Genomic DNA, 27615 nt, shown 5'->3' on the forward strand with positions numbered 1-27615 from the left:
CGGATGGTCACATGACCGCGGGCGTTGGGAAAGCAGCAGCGCAGCAGCAGAGTCTCTTGAATACCGACACACCAAGCGGAGAAGAGTTTCAGCTCCAGAGCTCGCCTACAAACTTCAAACAGCTCTCAGGATCTCTGTTTCTACAAATCGGTACTACAAATCATCTTGACGTGTCACCAAGAAGTGTCTGTCCAAAAGATTCCGAATGGCCTGTAAATAGCGTTACAATCTCTGAGAGTAAACAAAACAAATCTGACCGGTCATGCGGGAGTCCGGACAGTTTGCGGAGTTTTTTTTGACCTTTATAATTCCCGCACAACAGTGATTTCAGTGATTTTTTTGTTGTTGTTGAACTGTTGAACAAATATTTTTTGTAAGCAAGACACTGAAAATCTTCTGAGTCAAAGCGGGACTTCACTGGAGAACCAAGGACTGAAGAGGAGACTCGGTAAAAGCGCCTGTGGTGGAGGAGCCTGGTGGAGTCTAGTGGGGTCTAGTCGACTCTGGTGGAGTCTGGTGGGGTCTAGTGGGGACTAGTGGAGTCTACTTGGGGTCTGGTGGAGTCTGGTAGGGTCTAGTGGAGTCTGGTGGAGTCTAGAGGGGTCTGGTGGAGTCTAGAGGGGTCTGGTGGAGTCTAGTGGAGTCTAGTGTTCTCATCATAACTGAATCTTTTTACATTTAAAGTTGACGTTTTTTTAAATATGGTGGGGGAAATGGAAACAAAAGAAAAACCCAAGCCGAGTCCCGACTATCTCATGCAGCTCATGAACGACAAGAAACTGATGAGCAGCCTGCCTAACTTTTGTGGGATTTTCAATCATCTAGAGCGGCTTCTGGACGAAGGTAAAAACTTACACAAATATCTTTCTGTATTTGTTAAATCACTAGCTTGTTGTTTTGCAGATGTCAAAATACTTTTTTTCCATCACAGTGAAGAGAGTCAGTGCGTAAAGTTCCGTCTTGTGCTGGATGCGGAGGCAACACCCCAAATGTGCCACTGTCTTATACTGTACTTTATTTTTCATGAAGAAAGGCCGTGTGTCCAGTGTATAACTAAGCTCAATTTTTAAAGCCCAATAAAAAAGTTCTGTGAGTAACCACGGTGAGATTAATCAGGGTGGTCGGTGTTGCCTAATGATTGATAAACTCCGATGTAAGTAGGTGAAGAATGCGCGAGGGCGGCGTTGCTGCTTGGAAGTCAACACACAACTTGTGCGCAAGCGCGCCGACGGTCACCAGGGGGCTCTGGCCAGTTCAAATGAAAGGCGTGGAACATGTGGGGGCCTCGCACATCAGTCCAAAAACATCAAATTCAAATAACAACCAGACATTGAAACTATTACTCCTATAACGCAAATGTAGCCTTTAAGCTGACTTTCTATTGCAGTCTAAACCAATCACCTTGAGAAAAATTGTTGATTTGGAACATCCACATTTTTACTTATATTATAGATTTAAGATGACATCACTGAAATGCAGTAAAATCATTAAAAAACATCCTGGACTATCTGGCTATGCTTCATAGACACCCACTTTGAGAAGTAATGATTTACAGGTTGGCTTGGAGCACTTACTTAGGATTACTGCATAAGAGTGAGCGTGTAATTAAATTCCTGCTTGAATAGACATGAATAAGTATCATTAATAGCGTTAACCAATATCATGCATTAGGATTCTAAACAGTTAACTGCTTAAAATTGGCTAGAGTTGGAAAGTTATCTTTTGTATGCCGAGCTTGTTTTCCTGATGATGACGTCGTTCCTTCTCACTTTATTGCTGAATTTGATGAATTAAGCAAGAGTAACTGTGTATGGTTGCATGGAGAGAAGGCAATTTTGGCAGATTTATGTCCTCAGTATTGGCTCTAAGGGTTGGAGGCTATTCAGCCAGGCTGCTTGATATGCACAGTGACTTTGGCTGTGTATCACCTCACAGATTGTGTTCTACTAAACTGGTTAGTTCTCTGGTTAAAGCTATGTGAATCCGAAATAACTTTACCAAGCTTCTGTTTTCACTTCCCCTTATTCAAGTCTTATTTTAGTGAGCTCTCAACACGTGACAGAATTACAGGACCAAAGAGGAAAAAAGGTCTTTTGCCAAATGATTTTAGTTTGTTGGTGTTGTTTTGTGTGCATGACTATGATTATGTTTTCTAATAGGAACACACACTCGGCTTTTACGCAGCTTATTAAATGATCTTAATTAAAGCATTGAGTAACAAAATCTGGGAAAGGATCCAAAGTCGTGTTGAACCTGTGCCTGAAAAGCCTGCCTAATTAATGTCTGATTCAGACAGCATAGAAGGTTTCAGCAGTCTAGTTCAGAGCCTAGTAAGAGCAGCACAAGATCTACATAGTTATCTTTTATAATAGCTTTCATAGCTTTTATGAGCCTTCATTGAGATTATGGTAAAAAAAAATGATTGCCTCTTGGCTGTTTTAGTTGCTTGAGTGCCATCACATCACAAAAGGAATACCAATTTTACTCTATTTCTCTCTAACAGGTCTTAATATATAAAAAAAAAGGATAAGACAATGAAATTTCAAATACCATTTTATTTGTAAAGCAAATAAAGAAGTTATTTACAGAAATCTGAATATAAGTTAAGATCCATAAAACCAGAGAACAACAGCGGCAAGTCAAACTCCCTGAGGTGTCCGAGGATGAACAAAACTTTGAGAGGAACCTGTCTTCTCTTGGGTGACACCAGATAGTTTGATTACAAGTCATTACTCTTCTACAACATATATACATTTAAAGATTTATAGATACACACAGATGAGCAACTGAACACATCCTGTTTACATATTTTCTAGTAATAGGGTAACTCTTGGAGCAAAGGTGGAAGTGTAGCAATGTAGAAGTATACAGTATGTGTACTGGACGAGACTGGTAAACTTAGAATACAAATATTGTACAATTACATTGTGAGTCGTCTTTATTTTCTCGCCTTCGTTCATTCACTTTGCTTGACTCTAAAAGAAGCTCTCTAATTATAGTTTAGAGTGTCTGGGTGAGTTTACAAATGTACCATATTATTTCAGTAGGCTTAGCTGTCTCAAAAATATGTGTTGCTTGTAAAGCAAAAGCCAAGGTGTAGGCTAGTGGACGCCTCACACAAGGCTTGGTCATGTATGTTTGATGTGAAGAGATTATTATTAGAATTATCTAAAGCTGTAAGCCATGTGTGTTTATTTCTGAATGGTGTCCCATACACAAAGTGCCATGTGAGCTTGTTTCTTTTGTTTTGACCTTTGGTTGTCCTTGTGTCCTTTCTGCTTCAGCATGCTGCAGTTGGTGTTTGTATATAACTGGTGTCCCATTGTGCACCCATAGTGAAGAACAGACCACATAACTCATCTATCAGTATGTTGTTACTATCAGACTTACTGAAGAATATGGTATTGGGACTGTAGAGTGACAGAATGCTGCTTAGGAGTGAATTCCAGGAAAAAAGCGTAGGTCTTTGTTACAGTGACCTTCTTCTTTTACTCAGAGTGAGATTTTTTTTTGACCTTTTACTTGGTGAACACTTGTGACATGAATGCCCTTTGATTTAAATTTCATTAAGCTATAACTTTCTAGCTAGGCTATGTTACACAGCCGGATAGAGAGGCACGGACATGCTGAAGAGTGTGGAGAACAATGAAACCACATCAGACTATGAAGGAGGTGCAGTCAGAGTGAAACGTCACTAAATATACGTGTTCATAGGGAGCCTTCTGTGCTCTTGACACCGCTGTAATTAAGAAGCTGTAACCAGTTGTTTAAGGAGCAGTTACGTCATGTGCGACATGAACACTTTTAGGATGTTGCCTGGTGACTTAAGCATTCAGAAGGATGATATTACATTAGATCTGTAATCTGTGGCTGTCTTGGTGGCACAGCCGGTACCGATGCATTGTGTAGAGTTAACGTCTCACAGCTCTAGGGTCTCTGGTTCAACAAGAAGTTACAGTACTGTAGGTCTGTCTGTGTGGAATTTTGCATGTGTCAGCATGGGTTTTCATTAGATGTAGCTGGATCATACTAAATTGGCCTTTGGTGTGGATGTGTGAATAGCCGTGTACATGGTGGTCTGCAGTGAACTGGCTGTCATTCCAGGGTTGTTTTTTTTTCCACCTCATGGCCACCTTTTAAATCCCTAACCAGGATAATGTGGTTACTGAAGGAGAACGAACCCAAAAAAAAATGCTCTTATGGGGGAAAAAACTGACACTTCTATTCACCTTGAGTGTCTCTGATTTCCAGGAAACTCTAGGAGATGGAGTTACCATTTTGAAACCACTATTACTGGTACTACATCACTGTGTTCATCAGGACGGTGCAGTGGAAACTGCATTTACGAACCTCAAACTATACTGTTATTATAGTATCTCATCAGTCAGACTGGTTTATTTAGACTCAGCCAGTGTCACTGTTCACTTTAACCATGTAAACCAAGAAACTCCTCATGAGTGATCTCTTTATTTGTGATTGCACTGCTGATGAACCACTCTGTCAGGCTAGTCTCTTAAGATCACATCGCTGCAGTTTTTCCACAAAGATAGAAGTGCTTGACTGTAAAATTAACTTTCCTACTAAATGCCATCTCGCTAAATGCCTGCCAGAAGCTTGCTGTTTCAGGCTACCTGCTCCGTAGCTACTCTGCGCATAGGGGATACCTGTCATCCAAACACAATGCCATATATCATCACGGTGTTGTTTATGCCTCCACTGCCCCAATCACATTATATATGGTATTCTGGTTGTTCACATTGATGGAAGTGAAAATACAAGATTATCTTTTCTGGCTGGGACTTTCTGTGGGTGGGGTGGCTTCCAAAGTGTGAGAGTCAGGAACAAGCTCTTTTTTTGGCAGTAGAAATGTACCCAGATTGTTTCCCTGTTTGAGGCCTGCTCTTTTACCCCCCCCCCCCCCGAACACTTTTGCGTAATAAATTCTACCTTTCTTCTGTTTTTGTGAGCACTTTTTTTTTGTACATTTTCAGCTAGCCACAAGACCATTACATCCATACTCAAGTACATCTATCTATAATCATAAAGATCTTGTGCACATGACTTGTTTTTAGCTTTGCATGTCTCTCTTTTGCAATTCTTGAATGTTTAAAGCTACAGTATAGCCAAAATTGTCACACACGAGAATGCCCTAAATTAGAATTGAGGATGTTACACAGTGTGATTTTCCCTGTTTAAAAAAAGACACTGAGGTCGATCCTCTCACCATGCATGCAAGACCATGCTATGGAGTCTAATGTGATGCTAACATCCAATAATTAGCTTTGTAGCAGCAGCATTCAGTAAGGGAGATGTTTTTTGTAATGTGTGTGTGTGTGTATGTATATAAAGACAAAACGGTCACTCTGCTTCACACCACCTTACACTGTGTGCAAGGAGAGGCAAAAAGCCTGTATACATGTGTATATATTTCACGGGCTTTTTGTCTCTAGATGCACATAGTGTAAGGTGGTGTGGAGCAGAGTAACCCTTTTGTCTTTCCCCATAATACCTCATAGTCATGAAGATTGAGAGTTCTATCTGGCAGTGGAATATTTTCTCCAAACAACCATGGAAACTTTCTGACATCTGGCATTAAATCATGTCCACTTCTTTGCCAGATGAGATCTCTGACTTCCATTCGGACCGGAACAATTCAATTGATAGTCAGTTCTTAATGTTTAATTCCATAAAGCATAAATAAGCACCGTGGCTAATAACAAATGCTATCAATATAAAAATATAAAAAAAGAACTGTTTTTGTTTCACATCTATTTTTCTTCAGCTTTTGCGTCCAAAATCGAGTTCATTTTATATAGAAAAGCAGACTCTGAGCCTATGTTCCATGGACAGTACGTTCTTAACAACGCCGCCTGTGCTTTATTTTATTTCAGACTTCCCTAAATAATGGAGGGTATTCATTATTCAGCAGATGACATTCACACACTGTCCAGTATATTAGATCAGATTTTGCCCAGCAGGTTTCCCTACATCGAAACAATATATACATGTACAAGTATTTATTAACTCTTGATGTTGCACAAATATCAAATCAAATCAAATCAAATTTTATTCGTCACATACACATACACGCAGGGTACTCCATTCAGAGAAATGCTGTAAACATAATGTAAAAGGTTAGACATTGTGGATATTTTTGCAGCACCTGCGGTACAAAACATCGGAGCGTGTATTTTTGCACAAAATTACAGTGTTTTATGATAAGATTAAAGCAATTAAATTGTTCAACAGTGACACTGTATTTTTAAGACATTGAACGTCACGGCAGATTTTGGAGGTGATATTTATGCCTTATGGCTTAATGATGTGGTCATTACATGATAGCATAGCTGAGCCACTGTATCATGATGGAGCACTGAGCTGGTGGACTCGGATGGCAGTAAACAGACTCACACTGTAATTGAGATCTGTCTGCTGTCTCTTCCCTCACTTTAAAATGATGGATTGCAGTAAGGTGGACGGTGTGCAATAGGGAGGCTTTGTATTGCTGATCAGCAGTCCGTAATGTTTGGTTTTAGTGCCATTGAAGAGTGCTGTAATAATACCTCAACTGGATGTGGCAATTATAGTTCACCCCAGCTGTTTAAGGTTAAGGGCACTTACTGTACGGTGACACAGTGTGTGTAGGTGTTGTGTTTCTGTACATTAGTCACTGCTTTAAGGCACCTGTATCGCAACATTAGCTGGTAAAAAATATATATATATATTTGCAAGTTTATCATCACAATTTTCTGAGCAACATTTACACAATACTCTGGCACTTTTTATTGCTGTATTTTCAGACCATTCGACCAAAATGCCTCTCTCGCTACTCCTCTTCTGTTCCCTCTCTTTCGTAGCTTGCTTCATAAACCAGTGTCTATATTGTGTAGCAGAGTGTTAATACTAATGAACTACAGTATTTGGGTATGTGCTGATTTGTGTGCATGTTCGTGGCTGGGCTGTATATCATAAGGTGCCGACGACATGCTTATGGACCCCCGTGGTTTGAGAGACAGGGTCAGCCAAGTGCTTGTGATATATATATTATACCAGAGCAGTTGCTTTAAGCATGCTCAGGCCTCAGATTTACTCCAGCTGAGAGAATCTGATGGGAGCCCTTCAGGCAACGCGTGTCTCATCTCAGGGTTATATTAAGATTACAGCAATCTGCAAGTCTCTTTTGGACTTTGATGTAGCCGTTTCAAACCTCATTGTTCCTCATCGAACAGACATTCATGTACGGAGTCTCTTTCATCCAATATTCTACAAAGAGTTTTTGGTAAAAAATAATGGGTTTGTTTAGTCCCCTTTGAATTGCATCTATTTGTTGTTCGGTTAATTCTTTGTGAATACTTAAGATGATTTTGATGTGCATGACTGGTTTTGCTCACTTGCCTTCAGGGAGTTGTGTTCATGCAGTGTGTGTGATCGTGTAATGAAAGTGTAATAAAATTCATTCGAGTTAGTTAATTCTGTGTGATACTTTTTCTAGGATAAATACTATCAGTCAATATGATCGCAAACAGACGTTTTTCATCCCTATTGCTATGTTTTAATCGGCAGGAGGCATTAAGTTAGGCAGCGTCGAGGGCGGCCTTTGTGTTCAGATAGGAAGCTCGTTCCTATTGGAATGCAAAGAGAGATTTAGAGTCTTGAAGAGATTTAGCCAAGTTATCTTTTACCTGAAGTTCTGAGTTGTCCTAACAACCTCTCGAATTCTTTTTCTCTTTCGTTTCTTTTTTTCCCTAGAAGTGCATTCCTCTCAGTACTTTTGTGTAATTGTGTGTTTTTATGGCTCTATTTGGCAGAGATTGGCCGGGTACGGAAGGACATGTACAATGACACACTGAACAGTAGTACAGACAAAAGGACATCGGAGCTCCCAGACGCCGTGGGGCCTATCGCACAGCTTCAGGAGAAACTTTATGTGCCTGTAAAAGAATATCCAGACGTAAGTGGGATACCATTGCTTATCCTTGCAGTTATTCTATTTATCCTTAAGGTCTTGAAACAGATGCTGGTAATATTGTTACAATCCCCATTTAGACAGCCTTATTACCTTTTTATTCAACTTCAGATTTCAGTTTAATTTAATATTTTATGGCAGCTGCTACTGGTCACAGGATTCCCACAGACCACAAAAAAACCTGAAAGTCAGAAAAGATAAGGTTGACCTGATAGGGCTACAAAGTTAATGATATTTTAATAGTGAAATCAACTACACTGGCTCATTTAAATTACAAATTTAAAATGACAAATTTGACTCTAATTCTGTTTATTTTTAGACAAATAATAAGGTTAATAAGACTGGAAAAAACGATTGAAAGATTTCTCTTTTGAAATATTATGAGCTATTTATTTATTTATTTATTTATTTATTTATTTATTTATTTATTTATTTATTTATTTATTGTATTATGTATCTGTATATTTTTGAATGCTGAATAAAAAATCCAAATTAGAAAAAAAAAGTTATCGCATCACAATATACTGGTAGAAATGCTTTAGATGTTTCTCTGACTGGCAGTTAGACAGGATTTATGTGAATAGTATATAGTTAGTTATCAACGTGTTTATTTCTTTACTTATATAATAACCAATTAGGTGTTTGGAACTTTTACTTAAATAGAAATTTGACGAAAAAAAAAAAATGACTGAGGTCTCATGGCGAATTGAACTTTGATTAGAAACTCTGTGTTGATTATTAATGACTGTAATTAAGGTTGGAGGATGGCACGTTCTTTAATTATCTCATTCCCCACCTCCTTATTTAGAGAAATCACATCATTTTGGAACTGAATGAACCAATAAATGTGCTCCATCTAGTTAAACAACAACAAACATGCGATTTTTGTTATTATTTTGTTTCAAGTTTTGTTTGTTTGTTTATTTATTTATTTACTGCTGTTTCAAATAGCTCATATTTCCTTTAAACTGTTTTTCGACTAACTATAAGGGGTTAAAACGGATCTTTCTGGTGAGACTGTAGTCACGTATCCACATTGGATGTGCTAGTCACCAGTATAGGTAAAATGTGCCTATTTTAACAATAAGAAAGGATCATTTGTATGATCTTGAAATCATGAATATTAAAATAATGGTAATATACAAGTATTTAAAATGATTTTAAACAACCTGAATAGAAACCAATACTTGCAAATTGCTGTTGATTCATTCACAATGCAGCTAATAGCAAATGTGTGATTATCCACATTTTACATTCATGCGCTACATTTATTATTACTAATGGCATTTGTATAGAGGCATGCAAGGGTACGGGTTGTGTTTATTATACAGAGAATATGTTGAGTGAGACGATAAAGGGGACAGTGAGGTCGGGGAAATTGAGTTCGGAAGAGAAACAAAAGGCTTCTGAGTGATGTATCTTATCTGTTGTTTAGCTATTATTAATCTTTCTTCCTTGCTGTTTATATCAGGATGAAATATAATTGTTGCATCTTGGCGTAAACTAGAGAAAATCCACATTCATATTGCAATCATATACTGCAAATATTCAAAATATGGCTCAGAGTTGGACAATAAGTAAAGCTGCTTATACAGTAACAGGTCAGTATGACTGGGGCTTTCCTGGTGTTTGACTGGGATAAAGAATTCAATGAAGTAACATAGAAATACTATACAAACATTGACACTGTGGAAGAGTAGACGTAGCATCTGTTGTAGATTGAGTGAAGAAGCACACGTGCCCAGTTAGGATGTATGTAATCAGTCATTGTGCTTGTTTAGAGTGTAACATTTATCTCCTGCAACATAATCAGTATTCTGATAATCCCTGACAGGCCTCTCACAATACCTCAGCACTGACAGGGGAGCGTTGTAAAACTGCCCAGAGCTGACGGTGGAGCGGCACGTAAGACTCTGGACTATGTCTCCTTTCTGAGCTGCCTCATTTAGGAAGAATGATCTATCAAGTTATTCTTGCCTCTCCAGCACCTGTTGTTCATGAAAAACAAAACAAATGAGAGCTTTGAAGGAAATGATGGAGAGATGAGAGAGGCAGAGATGAGAGGTGTTTACATTCACCTTCTGATTATTTTTTCCACTCTGTTGCACTTTCTCTCTCTTTCACGATATAATCACAGAGAGTGATTGTGAGACTGCTGCCCCCTGCTTCTCAATCTCTCTCTCTCTCTCTTTCTCTCTCCCTTAATATTCTTCCCTCTCCCTTTTCTCATTCCCTCCCCTTTCCTTTCCTCATCTCGTTCTCTGTGTTGGTTGGTAATGAGATTTGTCTGATTCTTTGTTGTTGTTAATTTAAAGTTGAGCACTTCAAATGAATTTAGCAAAAAACTAGTAAACGGCACAAGGAAAAAAAAGTCCTGATGTGAGAAATTCAATTATGTGTTGGATTTTTTTGTTCATCATTAATATTCTTTGTGCATGTTTGTTTGTGATTGAGCCACACCTGAGGACTGTAATAAGCATACTAAATTGCTGAGATGTTACTACGTGGGCCACTGAACTGCAAAGTCTGTTACAGTCTCTATAATGTTAGTCTTAACCCTAACTGTGACCCTAACTAAAAGGACACATTTCTGTATGCGTAGAATTTTTCACATGCCCATATTTCTCATAAATTTAACCTTGTGATGTACTGGAGAGATGACGCTTTGGCAAAACAGTGAACAACAATGACACAGACAGCCTTTTGCCGCACGGTAGTCTGATGAGCTCAACTCTAAATATACAGCACAGAGGCTCGGTGGCCACCGCAGCTGTGATCGGGCTGAGAAGAGATGGGCTTTAAAAGGAAGAGAATGCATTGTGACCCTGAGAGTGAGAGAGAGACAGCTGTCTGGCTTATCACTTTGCCATCCTGACAGTTAAGGTCAAGCACCCAAAGATCAGTGTATCCACCAGCCAATAAAACAAAACATGTTATTCCAGGCTGCTATTGGATGCATCCGATTGAAATACATTAAGTCACAAATGAGTCATTTAATTTGATTAACTTTAACTTTATAATATTCCCTGTTACATATCCCTGTTCTGAACGATTCAGTTCCGTGCCAGTCAAAACTCTTGGCTCAGTTTACTGGCTCAGTGTTAAGTGACCTTTTTCTCGCTGGGTCATTTGTAAGCCTTTCCATAAGGTCCAGCTGAAGAGCTGATTTTGTTGTGCAAAGATCTGGTGAAGTATAGTACAGTCAGGAATATATCTATATTTTGTGCATAATTTTTGCACATGCTGTTAACACTAAATAACACTAAGGTTTCTGTGTGAATTTCGGGAGGTCTTTAAGTCTGAACAGTGCATGGTCATCTCTTTATGGTCTCGATACACTCCTTTGTCTTTAATTGAAAGTTTTCAATGTGTTACTTTGTATGCTGTGTCATGTTATCAGGGAACTTTATCATTACGTGTATACATCTGCTTTCTGTTCCATATGTGCCATTTTATTTCTCTGGTTCAGCATATGTAATGGCACAAGAAACTGAATCTGTGCTTTTTAATTTTTGACGTGTAATATTTCTTATAACGGGGTCATAAAATGATGTATGCAAATTAACTTCAATGAAATGTACTTTGAGTTCATGTTCATAATTTAAAGAAAAAATCCTTGTGGAAATCCTTTTTTTACAGCTTTATTAATTAAATATGAATTAGATTTGAAACGAGAACACCTGTCTTAAACATTGGCTCCTGATATCAAGGCATTAAGGCAATATGGTCAATTCAGCTTATTCAAAAGCACAGATGCTTGCTATAGGCAAACCATTTGTTACATGAATTTCCAAAAAAAGCACTTTTATGTTACCAGATATAAAGAGAAAAATCACCTCAGATCAAATCAGAGCAGTAATTGAATGACTCAAAGCATTAGTCATAAGCAAATGTCTTAAATGGATGTCATGCTGTTTTAGGCCTGGTTAAAAATTGACCTGTGTCATGGGATGAAAGATGGGACAGATCTTCTCTTTACAAATGCTTCATTCATAAGAATCACTGAGTTCTGGATGTTCATTACAGGGGACAGACCATTCCTCCGACTCTCCCCAGAGTTTTTTCAGGCCTCTTTGATCAAATTATGTTAAGCACGATTTAGTTCACATGAGACTTTTAACAACATGCAGCAGTGACGGTACAGTGAGTGAGTGTTTGTGTCTTCAACATCGGAGATCTTGGTCGTAGGATGTTCAGTGATTTCTTTCCGAGATTTCTTTTTCCGAATTTTACAAAACAAGTAATAAATAGCAAAAAAAAAAATTTTTTAAAGGTTATGTGTTACAACCCCATATGTTGCTGTAATTAAATTTATGTTGTAATTTGTGATGCATGTAGTGAAGTCAGTCAACATATCAGTCACTCAGCTGTTATGATTTAGCTGATCAGTGACCGGTCTTTTCCTCAGGATACTAGACTGTTTTGATAGCAAGACACGTGTAGCAAGTGCATTAATGTTCATGGGTTTTAATTAAATGCCATATTTTCTTCTTCTCTCATGTCTGTGTATTATAGTTCAATTTTGTGGGGAGAATCCTTGGTCCACGTGGACTCACTGCCAAACAGCTGGAGGCTGAGACAGGCTGCAAGATAATGGTGCGAGGCAAAGGCTCCATGAGAGACAAGAAGAAGGTGAGCTTTTGCCGTTCTTTTTGCCCTTTTCCTCTTCAATAGATATTTTATTTGCATTAGAATGCTCATATGAATGCTTATGTCTGTAAATACTGGATTTGTGCAAATCAAACACATGTGAACATGCAGATTTAGGTCATTCATTTCGATATTTCGGAATCTCTTTGTCCTACACGACAATGGGAAAAAACAGACTTTTTGTTTGCCTCCAAGGGTGTCTGACAGTGGAAAAATGACTTGAATTAAAATGAAAATGAGTGTTATTAGAGAAAGACATTTAGGAGCATTTTTGCTTTTTAGAGCTGAGCAAGAGGGGGTGAATTTTTCAATATGTTTATACCATTTAGTGCAAGCTATCATGTTCTATTTTATATTGCTTATATTTTCAAATTAAATGAATCTTCTAAAAGACAGTACTTTATTGAAATAACTGTACTGTATATTCGAGTATATTGAGAAGTGGTCCATGCTGATGAATACTGAAATGTACATGTTTGCAGCACACTTTTTTGATTTTGGCCTGAAGGAATATGACCATCGAGTAACAGAACATAGCTATCTGTCTGTGTCTGCAGATTGATAACTGGTAGCAGAGCAGCACTAAATATATGGCAGATGTGATTCTGTGCATTTCTAATTCAGAGTGATGGGGGAATTAATGAAATGCAATGAACTAAGATCCCCCAGGCATGGTGCCATATTTCTCCAAGCTGTACCATCACAAATTTTACCGGCGCTGTCATCAGACAGACTTTAATAGAGTGTATTTAAATGGACATGATGAAAATGTGTTGCTGCAGGTTTGTGTTTGGAGCTTTCTATGCGGAGGCATGTCTGAAATATAGGATTTTACCCCTGCAATTAAATCCTGCTTCTATGAGGTTGCCATTTCTATCAGCTAACAGTAGTCACCAATGAGTTTTTACAGTAATGGTTGACAATAAAAAAAAATGTTATATAAATAAAGAAAAAGAGAGAAGGGGTTGTAAAGAAAACAGCCAGGACTAAACAAGCCAGGCTTCAAACAGAGATACCATCTGGAACCATGTATTATTTTATTTTTTTTTCCCCACCAAAATTAGATTTATAATCCCAATCCCTGTAAAACACACATAGGAGGGTGTGAAACATTCCCCTGCTTTATAGATATAAATTTGAGGCAGTTTGGTTATGTTTTGAAATGAAAGAAAAGCCTTTGGGTGCTGTTTGGTGTCCTAATTTTCTATGACTAGTTGTATAACTTCTAAATTATAATCACTTTCACTAGACCGGGATAAATATGGACTTATTTACACGTATTTAAATCTTATCATTTGGTTCTAAATCAGAGTGATTTATAAAATGGTCAATAAGTCACCTCCAGTCTTACTATCTAAACAGAGTGATTTAATACTTGCTTGAAGGTGTAAATAATTTGACCCCTAGGCATGTCAGCCATTTCTGACATGCAGCCATTAACAAATAGGTCAAACACATAAACTCATGGCAGAGTCTTGTTTTGACACCAACCAATATAGTTCTACTGTATCTCTACACTTCAAAGATCACTTTTAACATGAAACTAGCTCCCAAGAGCATTAGAACATCTTTTGTTACTGAGTGTATACTGTATGTTTGATCGAGTAATTACTCCTTTGTGAGCAGGCAGACGGTAATTAGTAAATACAGTGCATCCCTGTTGTGATGCTACTTTTCTAATGTTTCCGCATCCGAAAAAAACTTTTCTTCAGTATGTCATACTACACTAAGATGAAAGGCGTTATCATAAACAATTGTGCTGTTCATCCAAGCTCCGTGTTGTAAAAGTTGTAAAAGTTAATGAGATGATAACCCAGCTGATGAAACCACATTTAGTCAAGACTGTAACCTAAAGCTATAATTATAACAGCATGTCACAAAGTGCTTTATTCTTCTTATACCATGTTATAACAGCTGTAAACAGTTGTTCCCATCATCCTCTCTTTTAACACTCATAAAAAAACAACAAAACACAGCCTGTCATGTTGCTGAGACATCCGTCCTGGACAGTGTCCTTATAGCAGAAAACGTACTGACTGTTACAAGTTGTTGACACTGGAAACTACTTGTGTGTTTATTAAATAAATATTTCCAAGCAGAAAACTTCATCATATCATCAGTTACTGTATGTGTTCTGCTTGGTAAAATACATGCTTTTATTCTATTCATTATTAGACAGAAATGATGTAAAGGGACCACATGTGAATTAGCTGCTAGTAAAGAAACAATAAGAAAGTATGGTAGGTATTACCACAAGTGCATTCATTTATTATTTACCTTGTAGTCAGCACTGCTTACCAGGTCATGCTACTAAAAATCTGTAATCCATACCTTCTGTCCAGGCAGATTCAAGAATTCAATAAGGCTGTGTTAAAAACAAACAAAAAAAAAACAACCTCTGGCCAATCAGAATCAATAATGTAACAGTGCTGCACTGTAAATCACTTTAGATGTGTTCTGTCACAACCAATGTCAAGGTGAAAAAATGTGAGCAATTACTTAGATATAGCAGGAGGGCATGGCACATGGTAGTATAGCTGTACATAAGTACTTAAGAATTAAAAAAAAATAATTTCCCTGAAAAATCAATTCTACATGTGGTAGAGATACGTACAGCCGATGCAAACTATAACGCAGATATGCTTTCCCATCCTTTAATCTGTACAGGAGGAGCAGAACCGTGGAAAGCCTAACTGGGAGCATCTGAACGAGGACCTGCATGTGCTTATCACAGTCGAAGACTCACAGAACCGTGCTGAGATAAAACTCAAGAGAGCTGTGGAGGAAGTTAAGAAGCTGCTTGTCCCTGCAGTGAGTCACATGTTTACACTCTTACCTTTCCCCCCTTTAATCTGCATGTGTTTATCAGAACACCCAAGTTTTAAGCAAAAATGTCATATTGGCAAGAACACATTGATCTGGTTCAACAAACAAGACCTGTGGGTTTCGGTTAAAAGAAGTGCCGCATAAGCACTGATGAATGTATTTGCTCAAATAGCTGTGCTCAGCATGACTGCCATTTTCACACTAGCTTTACCGAGTCCTTAGAGGCAAAAGAGAGTGTGGGACAGAAAGAAAGACCGGCACTGGAGAGAAAGGCAGCCGCATGCATACACTAGATTCTGATGTTCAAAGGTGAGCCTTGTGGACAGCTTTAATGGGCCTAATTGGCTGTGCTTAAAAATTTAATGAGAGACATGAGACAGAGGGGTCGGGACTCTAGGTGCCCACTGGGGCCATCAGAAAGCTCTGTGTTGCCATCAGGCATAGAGCAGAATGATGATAAAGCTGTAGGTTTTGACAAAGTGACAGCAGGTTAGCAGGAGATGCTTTTACATTTTACAGGGAAAAGTAGATTATGTGCTGAATTGTTATTCACTTGTGAAATGGTCCATAAATATTATACCCATAGAAACACAAGACTTCAACATAGTAGATGAATAGTATGCTGATGTATGGATGGTTATAGTGTGTAATGGCTGCGTGTACTGTAATTGTGACTGGAAATAGACCTTCAGGTTCAGGGGCGATGTGGAATGAGCGGCTCATCATGCTGCCATGGAAATCGTCTTGGGACTTCAATGATCCATGATTGACAGTCGTGCCCTTTTGGTGGTACATAGTGAATGGAGGCTAGGCTCTTTCTAGATTTTAGCAGTGTTGACATCAAGAGGCATTGGCTGAAGATAAACGCATCAAAGATCAACATTCGTATAATGGTAGACTGTAATCAAACAAAAAGTGGTGCAGTACTGCGACCAACTTCCACTTCGGAATCAGTGATGAATAACGGTCACACAACCACAGTTGGTTAACTTGGTCCATAAGCTGTGGTCATTTTTGGCAGTGTTTTCTTTTATGGGAAGTGGTGAGTGTAATTACGGAAAAACTTCTCAAAGAAAAGTTAATCTGCACATATTATATATAGAAAATGTTTTTTATAGAGCTTCCCTGATTAAACACATTGCTACTTTTCCCTTTCTAACGTGAAACACTATTTTGCCTAGGACAAAATATTCTTACATATATTAGCACACACATATGCACGTGTGCACACAACCAAGCATATGGTGTCCTGTTTAACAATGTACTTCCACTTCCACTGCCTCCACCCAGACTAACAGGATAGGAGTGGATTCTACCAGACTACTAAAAATATCCAGCTGTCTATTTTTACAGTGTGTCAGTGTGTGGCCGCACCGTACTCCAACAGTGTGGTGCGACAAGTGTCTTTGAAAGACATTTGCTTAAAAAGGTTTGCGAAGTATTATTATACCGTTGAGCTCACAGTCATGCATGCACTTTGCAACCTTTTACACTGGTCTGGAAAGCAGCGTGGATATCACACTGATCACTGCTAAGCACTGCCCATGCTGACCCATATCATGCTCTGAGGCCATTTGGCAGGCAGACATCGGCATTGTAAGCAAAGGGCACACTCACATGCACACTCTGATCCTACTCTGAATGGATCAGCTTTTCTTTTCCACTGTGCTTGCTGACATAGTTTAGATCATTCTGTGGCCTGCTTTACTCTGACCTGACCCGAACCCATGCTGTAATATCCAGCAGATCATTAAAACTACCAGATTCACAGCTTCTCCACATCGCAGCTGTGAGCACGGTCCAAATTTGCACTATTAACTTCTAACAATATAATTTTTAGGTTTGTTTTATGAAATACCAAGTTTCTATAAGAAAGTAAAGTTTCATTTTGATAAAGTTTTAACTGAAATTAGGGACAAGGAGAGAAGGAGAAACGATCATTTGAGTGGGGATCGTTTGAAGAAACATTAGCCGTCACTTTAGAGACTCTGAGATTGTATAGGGTGGATGAGTGGAATGGGCAGAGTGAGTAAACTGCTAAAATGCAGAACAAGCAGACAGCAGAATGGGAAGTTGACAGTAAGAGAAGTAGAGTAGACCGTGAAGTGACAGAAGGAGATGGAACAAGAGAGGGAGAGAACGTGAGAAGGCACTGATTCCAAGCTGTTGAGAGAAACATGAGCTGTATCTTTAACCTCTGTGCTCTGCATGTTCATTTTGGCTGGTTTGTTTGGACAGTGTTGAAGCAACTCACACTCAGTTTACTAGCAAGTGCGGAAACCCTATCTTTTATATACAGAGCGAGACTAGCACATCCGAAACCCAGCACTAATGTAACACACAGATTGGATCTTTGCACAGTTTAACTCAGCTTTTAAGCATTACACAGTAATACAATGAGTATTTAAATAGAGTCTATTGAAAGCTTTTGCTTAATAGTCTCCATAATTGGTTCTTAAAAAAAAACAAAACAAAAAAAAAAACACAAAACCAGGACAATTTAAAGTAACATTGGTGTGTACCATATTTCAAAGCCATTTCATTAGATTTCAGTTTCTCTCTCTCTCTCTCTCTCTCTCTCTCTCTCTCTCTCTCTCTCTCTCTCTCTCTCTCTCTCTCTCTATCTTCTGTGTGTGTCTGTGTGTGTGTGTGTTGGCAGGCCGAAGGTGAAGACAACTTGAAAAAGATGCAGCTGATGGAGCTGGCAATTCTCAATGGCACATACCGAGATGCCAATATCAAATCATGTAAGGGCTAACATTTTAATAATCTGTACTCCTGGTTAGAGTGTAGTGTAGATACGCAATATTTACTTTTGCAGTTGTGTAATATGTAACATAGAGGGGTATGTTGCTGCTGTGTTTTCAACAAAATAAGACACGGTAAGCAGTTTATTTTTATTTTTATTTGCATCCCTTGCTTTGACCTCATTTAAAAAAAAAAGTTCTTGCATCTGTGTCTTTTTTATCTTTTCTTCTTTAGCAGCCTTGGCTTTCTCTTTGGCTGCCAGTGCCCAGGCTCCTCGAATCATCACCGGCCCCTCCCCAGTGATGCCTGCTGCAGCCCTGCGTACTCCTGCTCCTACTGCTCCTACCCTCATGCCTCTCATCCGACAGATCCAGACCTCTGCTCTCATGCCTGCTGGCACCCCTCACCCCACTCTGATGCAGCAAACCCCTGAGTCGGGTATTATCTACACCCCATATGAGTATCCCTATACTCTGGCCCCTGCCACCTCTATCCTTGAATATCCCATTGACTCCAGTGGTGTATTAGGTAAGTGCTTGTTTCTTTCTTGTTGTGTTGTGCTTACGTCCCCATTCATGTTCGTAATCTATTCTAAGTTACCATCACCAAATAGAAAATCTTTGTTCCGGATGCTGTCTGTCATTTTTGGGATAAAAAAAAACTAATTTTAGCACTCTGTCTTACTCTTTTTAGGTATGGCCTTCCCCACAAAAGGCTAGTACAGTTCGTGGACAGTCTACATTCCTCAGAAATGTTAACTTTTTGTTATATAGCAGTTTGCAGTACAACAACAACAAAAAAAATTCCCTCTAACTGTTTGTTAACTAAAAAAAAAGACAAACCAAGACAAGAAATCATTACTACTGATGTTTACACTGGTCTTAACTTTCCAGAGTTTACCCTTTTTTTTAAAAAAAACTTTGAATTATTTTGGTTTGTCTTTGACTTACAGTATGAAATAATTCAAAATTAAAGATACCTACAATATTAACGATTAATAAAATAATTTTGTCGTTATCACTGTGCTTTAAATATCCTCCTATACGGTTTGAAACCATGTCAGCTACATTCCCTGAGCTTGCTTCATGTCTTAGTGTTCTCAAAGTATTATCAGTATTATAGCTGACCGTGTTATAAACTGTAATAGCAATTGAAGCACTTGCAATGTGCCAATGTAAATCTAGCTATAGGATTCTGTGTGAAATTAATCTATCTTTGTAAAAGAAGTTTTCCTTTTTTTTTAGAGAGAGAAAGAGATGGTTATAAGGGCTCTGTTGTCATAGTACAACAAGTGAAGCGATATGAACACTTCTCTTATGTCATCTATTAGAAATGTTTGCACATTCCAATGGAAGATTTCTGCATCATGGAAACAGAGCCCTTAAGCTTCTAATGAATTTCATTTTCTTATTTTTGTGATTTATTTGTGTTTTACAAGGTTGATGTGGATGTATTTTGTTTAGTTATTTTTCAGTGTTTTGTTGTTGATGCGCTGTAATGATTAATAATCTGATGTTACTTTCTATTTTATTGGTAATGTTACGTTCTGAGCAGGTGCAGTGACTACTAAAGTACGAAGGCAGGATATGCGCGTCCATCCTTACCAAAGGGTTGTGACCGCAGAAAGAGGTTAGTTTAGCCCCAGTGTTCAAGCAATACGTGTGTGTGTGTGTGTGTGTGTTTGTATGTGTGTGTGTGTGTGTGTGTGTGTGTGTGAGAGAGAGAGAGAGAGAGATTGGAGTTTGGAGGTTTCTTACACTTTCAGTCTTAGTTCAAACTAAAAATTCCATTTTATTTATGGACATCTTCATCATCCACAATTATTCAGCCATTCTTATCGTTGTTCACATAAACTGATACTGTTAGTTAATAATACATATCACTTATATGACAGGTATTAAGTGTGTGTGTGTGTGTGTGTGTGTGTGTGTGTGTGTGTGTGTGTGTGTGTGTGTGTGTGTGTGTGTGTGTGTGTGTGTTTGCATGTTCACAAGTTGGGGATATACTGGTGGTGGCGGCAACAATGAATAACACTATATTTAGTTTATAACCACATATATAAAAATATCATGTTAAAATGTTTGTCATGTAAGTAATGTAATATTAAGAAGGTAGCACTTAAGCCAATTTAGATCATGCAAGTACATGCATTAGATTAGACTGAGATGATGCATAAGCTCCATTTACACCTTGTATTAACATGTGTATCCGAATATTGATGTTTATCGCATACACTGTGCCATTAAACTGATTAGCATCACAAGTATAGTATAGAGTGTGCCTGTAGTTATCCACATGGCAGGAGAAGAAGAAGTGCTAGAGATTATTTTATTTTATGGATTAAACTTAGTTTTCCTCTAGTGATGTAAATGAATTTTTTAAAATAATTTGATGTGGATATACAGTACATACTCTGTATTCCCAGCCTGATGTAAACATCATGTACATCTTGAGATACAACCCTAGTACATATCTGATAACCTCATGAGGTCAAAATCTCCAAATGCACATGTTAATGCACTGTGTAAAATGAGCTCTAATGACACTATTACAATGCTAGGTATAAGTGTTACATCCAGGATGGCTTCACAGGTGGATTTATCACACTGCATGTTTTGGAGTTAAACTCTTCAGCTATTAGAGAAAGAGTTTTTTCACACAGTTATATGGACTGTTAACTAAAGCTCTATTACACTGATGACCATGGGATGACCTTATGGCTCTCAGTCAATGAAGGCTAATGGGGTTTTTACTTATTAGGTTCTCTCTTTCTTTCTCTCATTTAGTTTCTGATGATTTCACTTTCTGTGTCTTAGTGTTTCGTTCTTATTCTTAAATACATTCGTGTTTAGAGTCTTGCATTCAGCCAGTTTTATCTTGTGCCTGGAAATGTGTTTTACCTTTTTCCAGATTAATTTATAAAAGGGGATTTTTTATTATTATTATTTTTGACCATGTTTACAAGAATAAGTCTGATATTTGAAGACCAACATAATTACAAATAAGTATAACACATTTAATGTAAAATTGATCAACAAGCAACAATATTCATTGTACTGTAGTAAACCCAGTATTACATCTTATGCAATATTACATCAGCCTTGCAGAGCATGTTTAGAAGCTTTTCCTAGGCAAAATTACTTTAATACAAAAATTAAGCCCATTGTATAACTTTCTGCATACAGTATATATATATATATATATATATATATATATATATATATATATATATATATATATATATATATATATATATATTATATATATACAGTGATCCCTCGTTTATCGCGGTTAATGGGGACCGGAACCCCATAACGCGATAGGTGAAAATCCGCAAAGTAGGATTGGCCCTAAGTTTGACCTTTTCACTGATGGCCATCATCTTCCTCTTCCTCTTGGGCTCACTAGAGGCATCTTTCGCAGGGGCACGGCACTTAGGAGGCATTGTAAGGGCTTAACGAAAAGTTAATTTCGAACACAATATGCGAGACACAGTTGACAGCATGAACGAGTGTGGCGAGATACAACAAGGGAAGAAGCTGGGAGAGGATGCGATGATGCGCAGCCAATCATGGAACCAATCATGTGCCTGGTCTGAGTGCCCGTGGGTATGTACAAAGCCTCTGAGAGAGTTTCTCTCTTTGTCTGGCATCCTGGGAAACCGTTTTTATTTTTATTTTTCGATGAATATTTTTGAAAAATCAGCGATGCACTGAGGCCGCGAAACTTGAACTGCGAAACTTGAACCGCGAAGTGGCGAGGGATTACTGTATATATATATATCTCAAAACTCTGTCAAACCTAAGCAGTAATCAGTTTGTCTTAACTTTATTGTTTTACTTTTTTTTTTTTATGTAATGACGTTTCATTTTTATTTATATAATTTCACCTAATTTGTATTTGACGAACCTGTGACTTTTTTCCATAATTACTGCTCTTATTAAGGCTTTTGCCAGGACCAATTTTTTTTTTTATAGCAAAACATATCTAAGAGGATTAAGGACTCAGCTTTCAGAGATGGCTCAATAATGAAACTATACTAGATTAGTCATATCAAACAACTATTTGGGTTTATGGAAGTTAAATGTGATGGTAATAGTAAGATTACTGATTTGACATTGAATTAAATTTACCACTGTAAACACATAACACATAACCGAGAAATAAAACTGACTAGATTAATAATAATAAAAAAAAACAATTGTAAAATTGCACAAAATGTCAAAGTATCTCATCTGGCTTACTGCCCATGACCTTAAATGATGTCTTTAAGTCATATTAATAGAAAAAACTATAATGAAAATCAACAAATGTGAGCTGTGCAACTTGCTGAGTTATAACTCTTTAGGATTCTCACTACCTTTTAAGGTTTAAATGCTTATTTCATCACAATGTCACAGATTAATAAAGATTATCGCATTATTTAAATAGGTTGTATTTAGCTACAGCACAGCAGCTCAAAATAACAAAATGTCACCGATGTAAAGGTCAATAGGCATTAGACAAAGGTCATGGTCAGGGTCACCTGGGAGAAATTGACAGTATATTATGAAGGGTATGAATTGTTTGGGGAAGAGAGGGTTATTATAAGGCATTATAAGTTTGAGCAGACTTCTGTATTAGACTCAACACAGCTGAACAGTGATATGCTGTGCTTATGAACTCTTAATAGTTCCCCATACTGAAATACCTCTTCATAAAAAATACAGCACATCGTTTGCACTGAATTTCTTAAATCAACAGATCTTTGTCGGTTATTAGACAGAGCAAAAACAATGTCAGGAAATAGACAGACAGGTGAAACCTCATAGGTTAGACTGATGGACAAAGTACAGGGTGGTGGACTGTGCCGGGACCGAGGTTTTTCGAGCTCTACGATCATCACAATATTTTCAAGAGTGTCCTTTCTGTAAGAGTTAAACTGATGAGAATTCTGTGATGTTATTGAGAAACCCTTTCTCTTGGCACACCGAAGATGAACTGAAGAAATATTACATATTCTATGTTTTTGGTTTATTGTAAAGTTCTTTGCTTTTTTTTTTTTTTTATTGTTGCCATTGTCTTATTTGAAAAAACAACAAAAAAACAGTATTTACTTGTGTAGTGTTTTTCTATTACATTTATGAAAACAATATTTCTACAGCATCAAAAATTGATGAAATTCAGATTATATTGTATATGTGAAAAATAGAAAATATATGCTAGAGAAAAATGCAGAACGTGTTTCTAGAGGCGCGAACGGTATAGAAATCCCAATGATTTTCTTTAGTACATTTTATATTCTTTGACATATGAAATATTGTAGTTTTGTCTCTTTTTATTTTCTCATTATTCTTCACCCCGCCTTCGGCAGTTGTTTTGGTGTTCTGTTTCGTTAGCGTTGTGTTTTTTGTATCATTGTAAATAGACAAATTTTAAAGACAATAAACTTTTGCTTGAGTCAAAAAAAGACCATTTTTTGTATATTCTGCGAGGGAAAAACTTTTTGCAGTCTTTTTGTTTTTCTGCAATCACATCTCTTTAACTACTCATGAATTCAAACCCATTATCACTAGCAGCTTCATGACTTTGGACTGAATGACACTGTAATGCTTAATAGCAGTCAGAGGACAAGCTACTCATTTATTTACCTCTTTACTCTGGTCTATAAATCATGTTCACCTACCATATTTTGACTGCTACTAACCATTAAGTGGTGGTTTAATTTTGAATTCTGTAATTGATTCGCCTTTCTGCTTCTTTAACCATTTTCACCTGGGAGTTTGGGCTTTTACGTGAAATCATGAGGCTATCATGATTTTGCCGTATTTAATGTAGATATTAAACAGTTTCTCTGACAGTAGCTCTGATTAGTAATGTCATGTTGTCATCTGACTGTCACTAGCGGACACTAATCTCCTTCTCTATCTTTTTTCTTTTGTGTCCTCCTATGTGTCCTTTCTTTTGTTTTTTTTCCCCCCTTTACGTATCTGTCTGTCCGTTTGTTTCCTAACCACCCAGCTGCCACCGGCAACTAACCAATGACCCTCTGAGCTCTCCACTCTTCACCCAATGATGACCTGACCATTGCCTGTGTGCTGACCAGTTCTCTGGCTCTCGTCCTTCACTTGTCTCGTACTCGCAGCCTGCTGGTGAGCAAGGAATCAGATTGAATTCTCTAAATACAACACAACACAGCAGTGACAGTCCCCCTGAGCTCAACCGTGCATCCGAGGACCTCCAGGGTCAGGTGATCTAGTCTCCACAGCCTGCACTGCAGCAACATAAATAGTAGCAATAATATGGTTTAGAATGCCATGTAGAAACAGTTACACACACACACACACACACACACACACACACACACACACACACACACACACACACACACACACACAAACAAACAGTTTTCAGAATTCATAATAGAATATAAAGATTGAGCATTAAGCTGGAGCTTTGATTAGGGTGTGGAGACGTACAGGACTGGAGCTTCGTGGCTGTGTAATGTGTTCATGTGAATCAGCATGTCCATTTGTGAGAGTATGAAGATGAGCAGGGGAAGTCTGCGAAGTTTTTTGAAGATAATTCGATATTGAAATGTACACTGATAAAATAAAAGCCATTTTCGCCCATCAGCATCTTGAATAAACGCAAATAGGATACATTTTTAAAGCACTGAATACTAGCTCATGCATTTTGATATGAGGGTGCTGCAGGTAAAATTACTCTATTTTTCACATTATCTTTTCTTTTTTTTTCTTTTTTTTTTTTTTTTTTTATAAATCTACAGTATGTGATGTCAAAACTGTAATTAATAAAGAAGAAAAACAATTATTTCTTTACACAATGGAAAGATTTTAGAGACCAAAATGTCTTTTTTAACTTTTAAAGTGCCTTATTTTACATCATCATCGCGATCGATTGATATCCGTCACTGTTTATGACAACATATCGATTATAATCAGTTTCTCCAATTTTTTATTTATTTTTTTTTTTTAATTTGGAAATGGAATGGAATGCAAAATCACACCAAGCAAATTAGATTTATTTTATTTTTGTTTTGTTTTAACATTTATGCATAAAGATTATTTCTAACTCTTATTTACATTCATGCCTGCTAACATTATATTAGTTACTGGTTACTTTGTGATTCTCACTGTGGGTCAGCAGTAACATCTGCTCCGCCACTAGGACGATCACGTCAGGACAGCGTTTATCGATATCTTCATCAAAAAAGAGAAGGTTTTAGTTATTACTATTAATTCTCAGAATTAGCATGATGATGCAGCAGGTGTTTCTTTTTTAATCGTACACTATTAAGAGGTGAACTGTGAAAAGAAAACTTAAAACTAGAACTCTATGCAATTGAGTTGCTCTTGCCAAGTTACATGAGGTTTTTCAGCAGGTCTTCCAGATTACAGAGCCCAGCATTAACCAGGAAACGATTAGATCGAGAATATGGAGATTGCTTTTTTTTTTAATTTGTAATATGATTAACAAGAATAATCAAGGTTGTTCTAACTGGATCTTCAGTATCTCTTTTCTGTTTCTTTATATGTAGTGCCATATATAAAGTACTGTTTAAATGTCTAGGAAGTCTGTTTTATCTTCTTTTTTTTTTTCTTTTTTCTTTTTTTTTGGGAACGTGGGAATCAGCACAGGAAAAAATTTAGAATCAACTTCTCAATTAACTTCGAAACTGGAGTACTGGGTTCTAAATTTGACCTGTTTCATTTTTTTTTTTATTTATTTATTTTTTTTATGAGCAGTATTATACACTTCTGTAAATGGCTGTGTGTGTGTGTGTGTGTGTGTGTGTGTGTGTGTGTGTGTGTGTGTGTGTGTGTGTGTGTGTGTGTGTGTGTGTGTGTGTGTGTGTGTGTGTGTGTGTGTGTGTTCGGCTCCATGAATATGATCTACACCAGTCAACTGCACCTCCCTGTTTTTTAAGCAGTCATGTTTATTCCATTGGAAATGTCTGGTCCTATTTATAACCATTGTAACAGCTATAAAATGTATTTTTCTATCACATTTTGTATGTATGAAATAACATTAAATCATGTTTTCTGATATGAACTCTTATGCCTTATTACAGAAATTGATATTTGAGGAGTTTTTCAGTCGATCATGATTTGTGGAATTTCATGGAAATCTGGTGTTAGAATATCATTCATTTTAATAGGGACAAAATGCCAATCAGGTTATTATTATTATTATTATTATTATTATTATTATTATTATTATTTTGATTTATAGGACAATATTATTTAATACCCAGCATAATGTTGTAGCCATTGCTTCAATTCCCTTTTTAATATAGCATAATAGAGTTTGCTGGGCCATTTGGTTTGTCTTTTTGAGTTTTAGTGTTGCTTGACTTCTGTGCCTTTCTATGTAAAGTGTGAGCTAATAACGGTTTTGTTTATATAATCTGATTAATCTTTTCTTGCCTCTGGTACTAACATTTAAAGAACTTTATCTTTAACTACTTTGATAATTTGTCTGCTTTGAATCTTTTCAAATCAAACTGTGTGACATTAAGCAGAAGAGTGTTGAACTGACATTTTAAAGACTAAACTCTGTACTGAAAAAGCAATAGCAGGATATTAAAAATCATAGTTTTAAAAGAAACTAACTTTGTCGCTTTTTCTCTTGTGCTTTTATGTGCCGACACACATACTAATCTTAGCTAGGGTTACAGCAGGCCGAGAATGTAGCTGATGGCAGTTTGAACTGTTTCGGCTGTCCCATGGGTGGATCTGCAGCTGCAAAATATCTTACACCACGGCATATTGTAGACAGTAAAAGTTTGGACTGAGCGTTAAGAGCACTGAGCGTTAAGCTTTGCAATAAATAAATAAATAAAAAAATTAAACCACTCACAATTTACAAATCGGCTGCCTTCGACCTTATTTATTACCACTTATCATTTGTTTGTGTTTTTCCATCCTTGCTGTGTGCTCGGTAGCTGTTTTAGTCCCACACTAAAGAGATGTAGAACCAACTGCTCACCACAGTCAGTGTCTTACTGGAGTACAGATGTGAATCTAACTGCTTCCAAGTTTTGAAGAAGGAGATTTGGGAATAAAATAATTTCACATAGCCAGGAAACCAGAATGACATCAGCATGTATTATACAGTATATGATATAGCCAGTACCACACCCACCATCTGCTGTTTTCCTCGTATGTTCAGCTGGCTTGTACACTTCCATTAACATTATTATTATTTCAATTACTTTTTGTAATGAAGACGCATGAAGGAAATGGAGAAAACGGCTTTATTCTGTCCTTAGCATATCCTAGTCTCTTTCAACAAATCCACAATCTCTCTGAACTTTGGCTTTAAATACATGACTAAACTATTGAGGGGGAGATGATTTCACAGCTAACATCGATCTAGCATGTTCAGTTCAAATGGAGAACTATTTAAAATGGTTCCTTGAT

At 37.3% G+C, this 27615-nt stretch overlaps 1 protein-coding gene across 4 annotated transcripts; it reads left to right on the top strand.

Annotated features, from left to right (window-relative positions):
• Positions 1 to 26800, top strand: qki2 (QKI, KH domain containing, RNA binding 2). 4 transcript variants are annotated; one of them, XM_047817517.1, is made up of 9 exons: positions 1 to 843; positions 7809 to 7951; positions 12482 to 12598; positions 15284 to 15427; positions 18102 to 18189; positions 18428 to 18718; positions 18884 to 18904; positions 19745 to 19819; positions 24191 to 26800. In XM_047817517.1, the coding sequence occupies exons 1-9, from the start codon at positions 702 to 704 to the stop codon at positions 24205 to 24207; spliced, it is 1038 nt and encodes a 345-aa protein (XP_047673473.1). In that variant the 5' UTR covers positions 1 to 701; the 3' UTR covers positions 24208 to 26800. The 4 variants fall into 4 exon arrangements, with proteins under 4 accessions (XP_047673473.1, XP_047673475.1, XP_026996377.1 ...); XM_027140576.2 differs by having other exon boundaries at positions 2 to 843; positions 18425 to 18718; XM_047817519.1 differs by lacking the exon at positions 18884 to 18904.
• The last annotated feature ends 815 nt before the right edge of the window (positions 26801 to 27615 follow it).

The sequence above is a fragment of the Tachysurus fulvidraco genome, chromosome 8 (assembly GCF_022655615.1).
Source record: "Tachysurus fulvidraco isolate hzauxx_2018 chromosome 8, HZAU_PFXX_2.0, whole genome shotgun sequence".
NCBI classification, from domain to species: domain Eukaryota; kingdom Metazoa; phylum Chordata; class Actinopteri; order Siluriformes; family Bagridae; genus Tachysurus; species Tachysurus fulvidraco.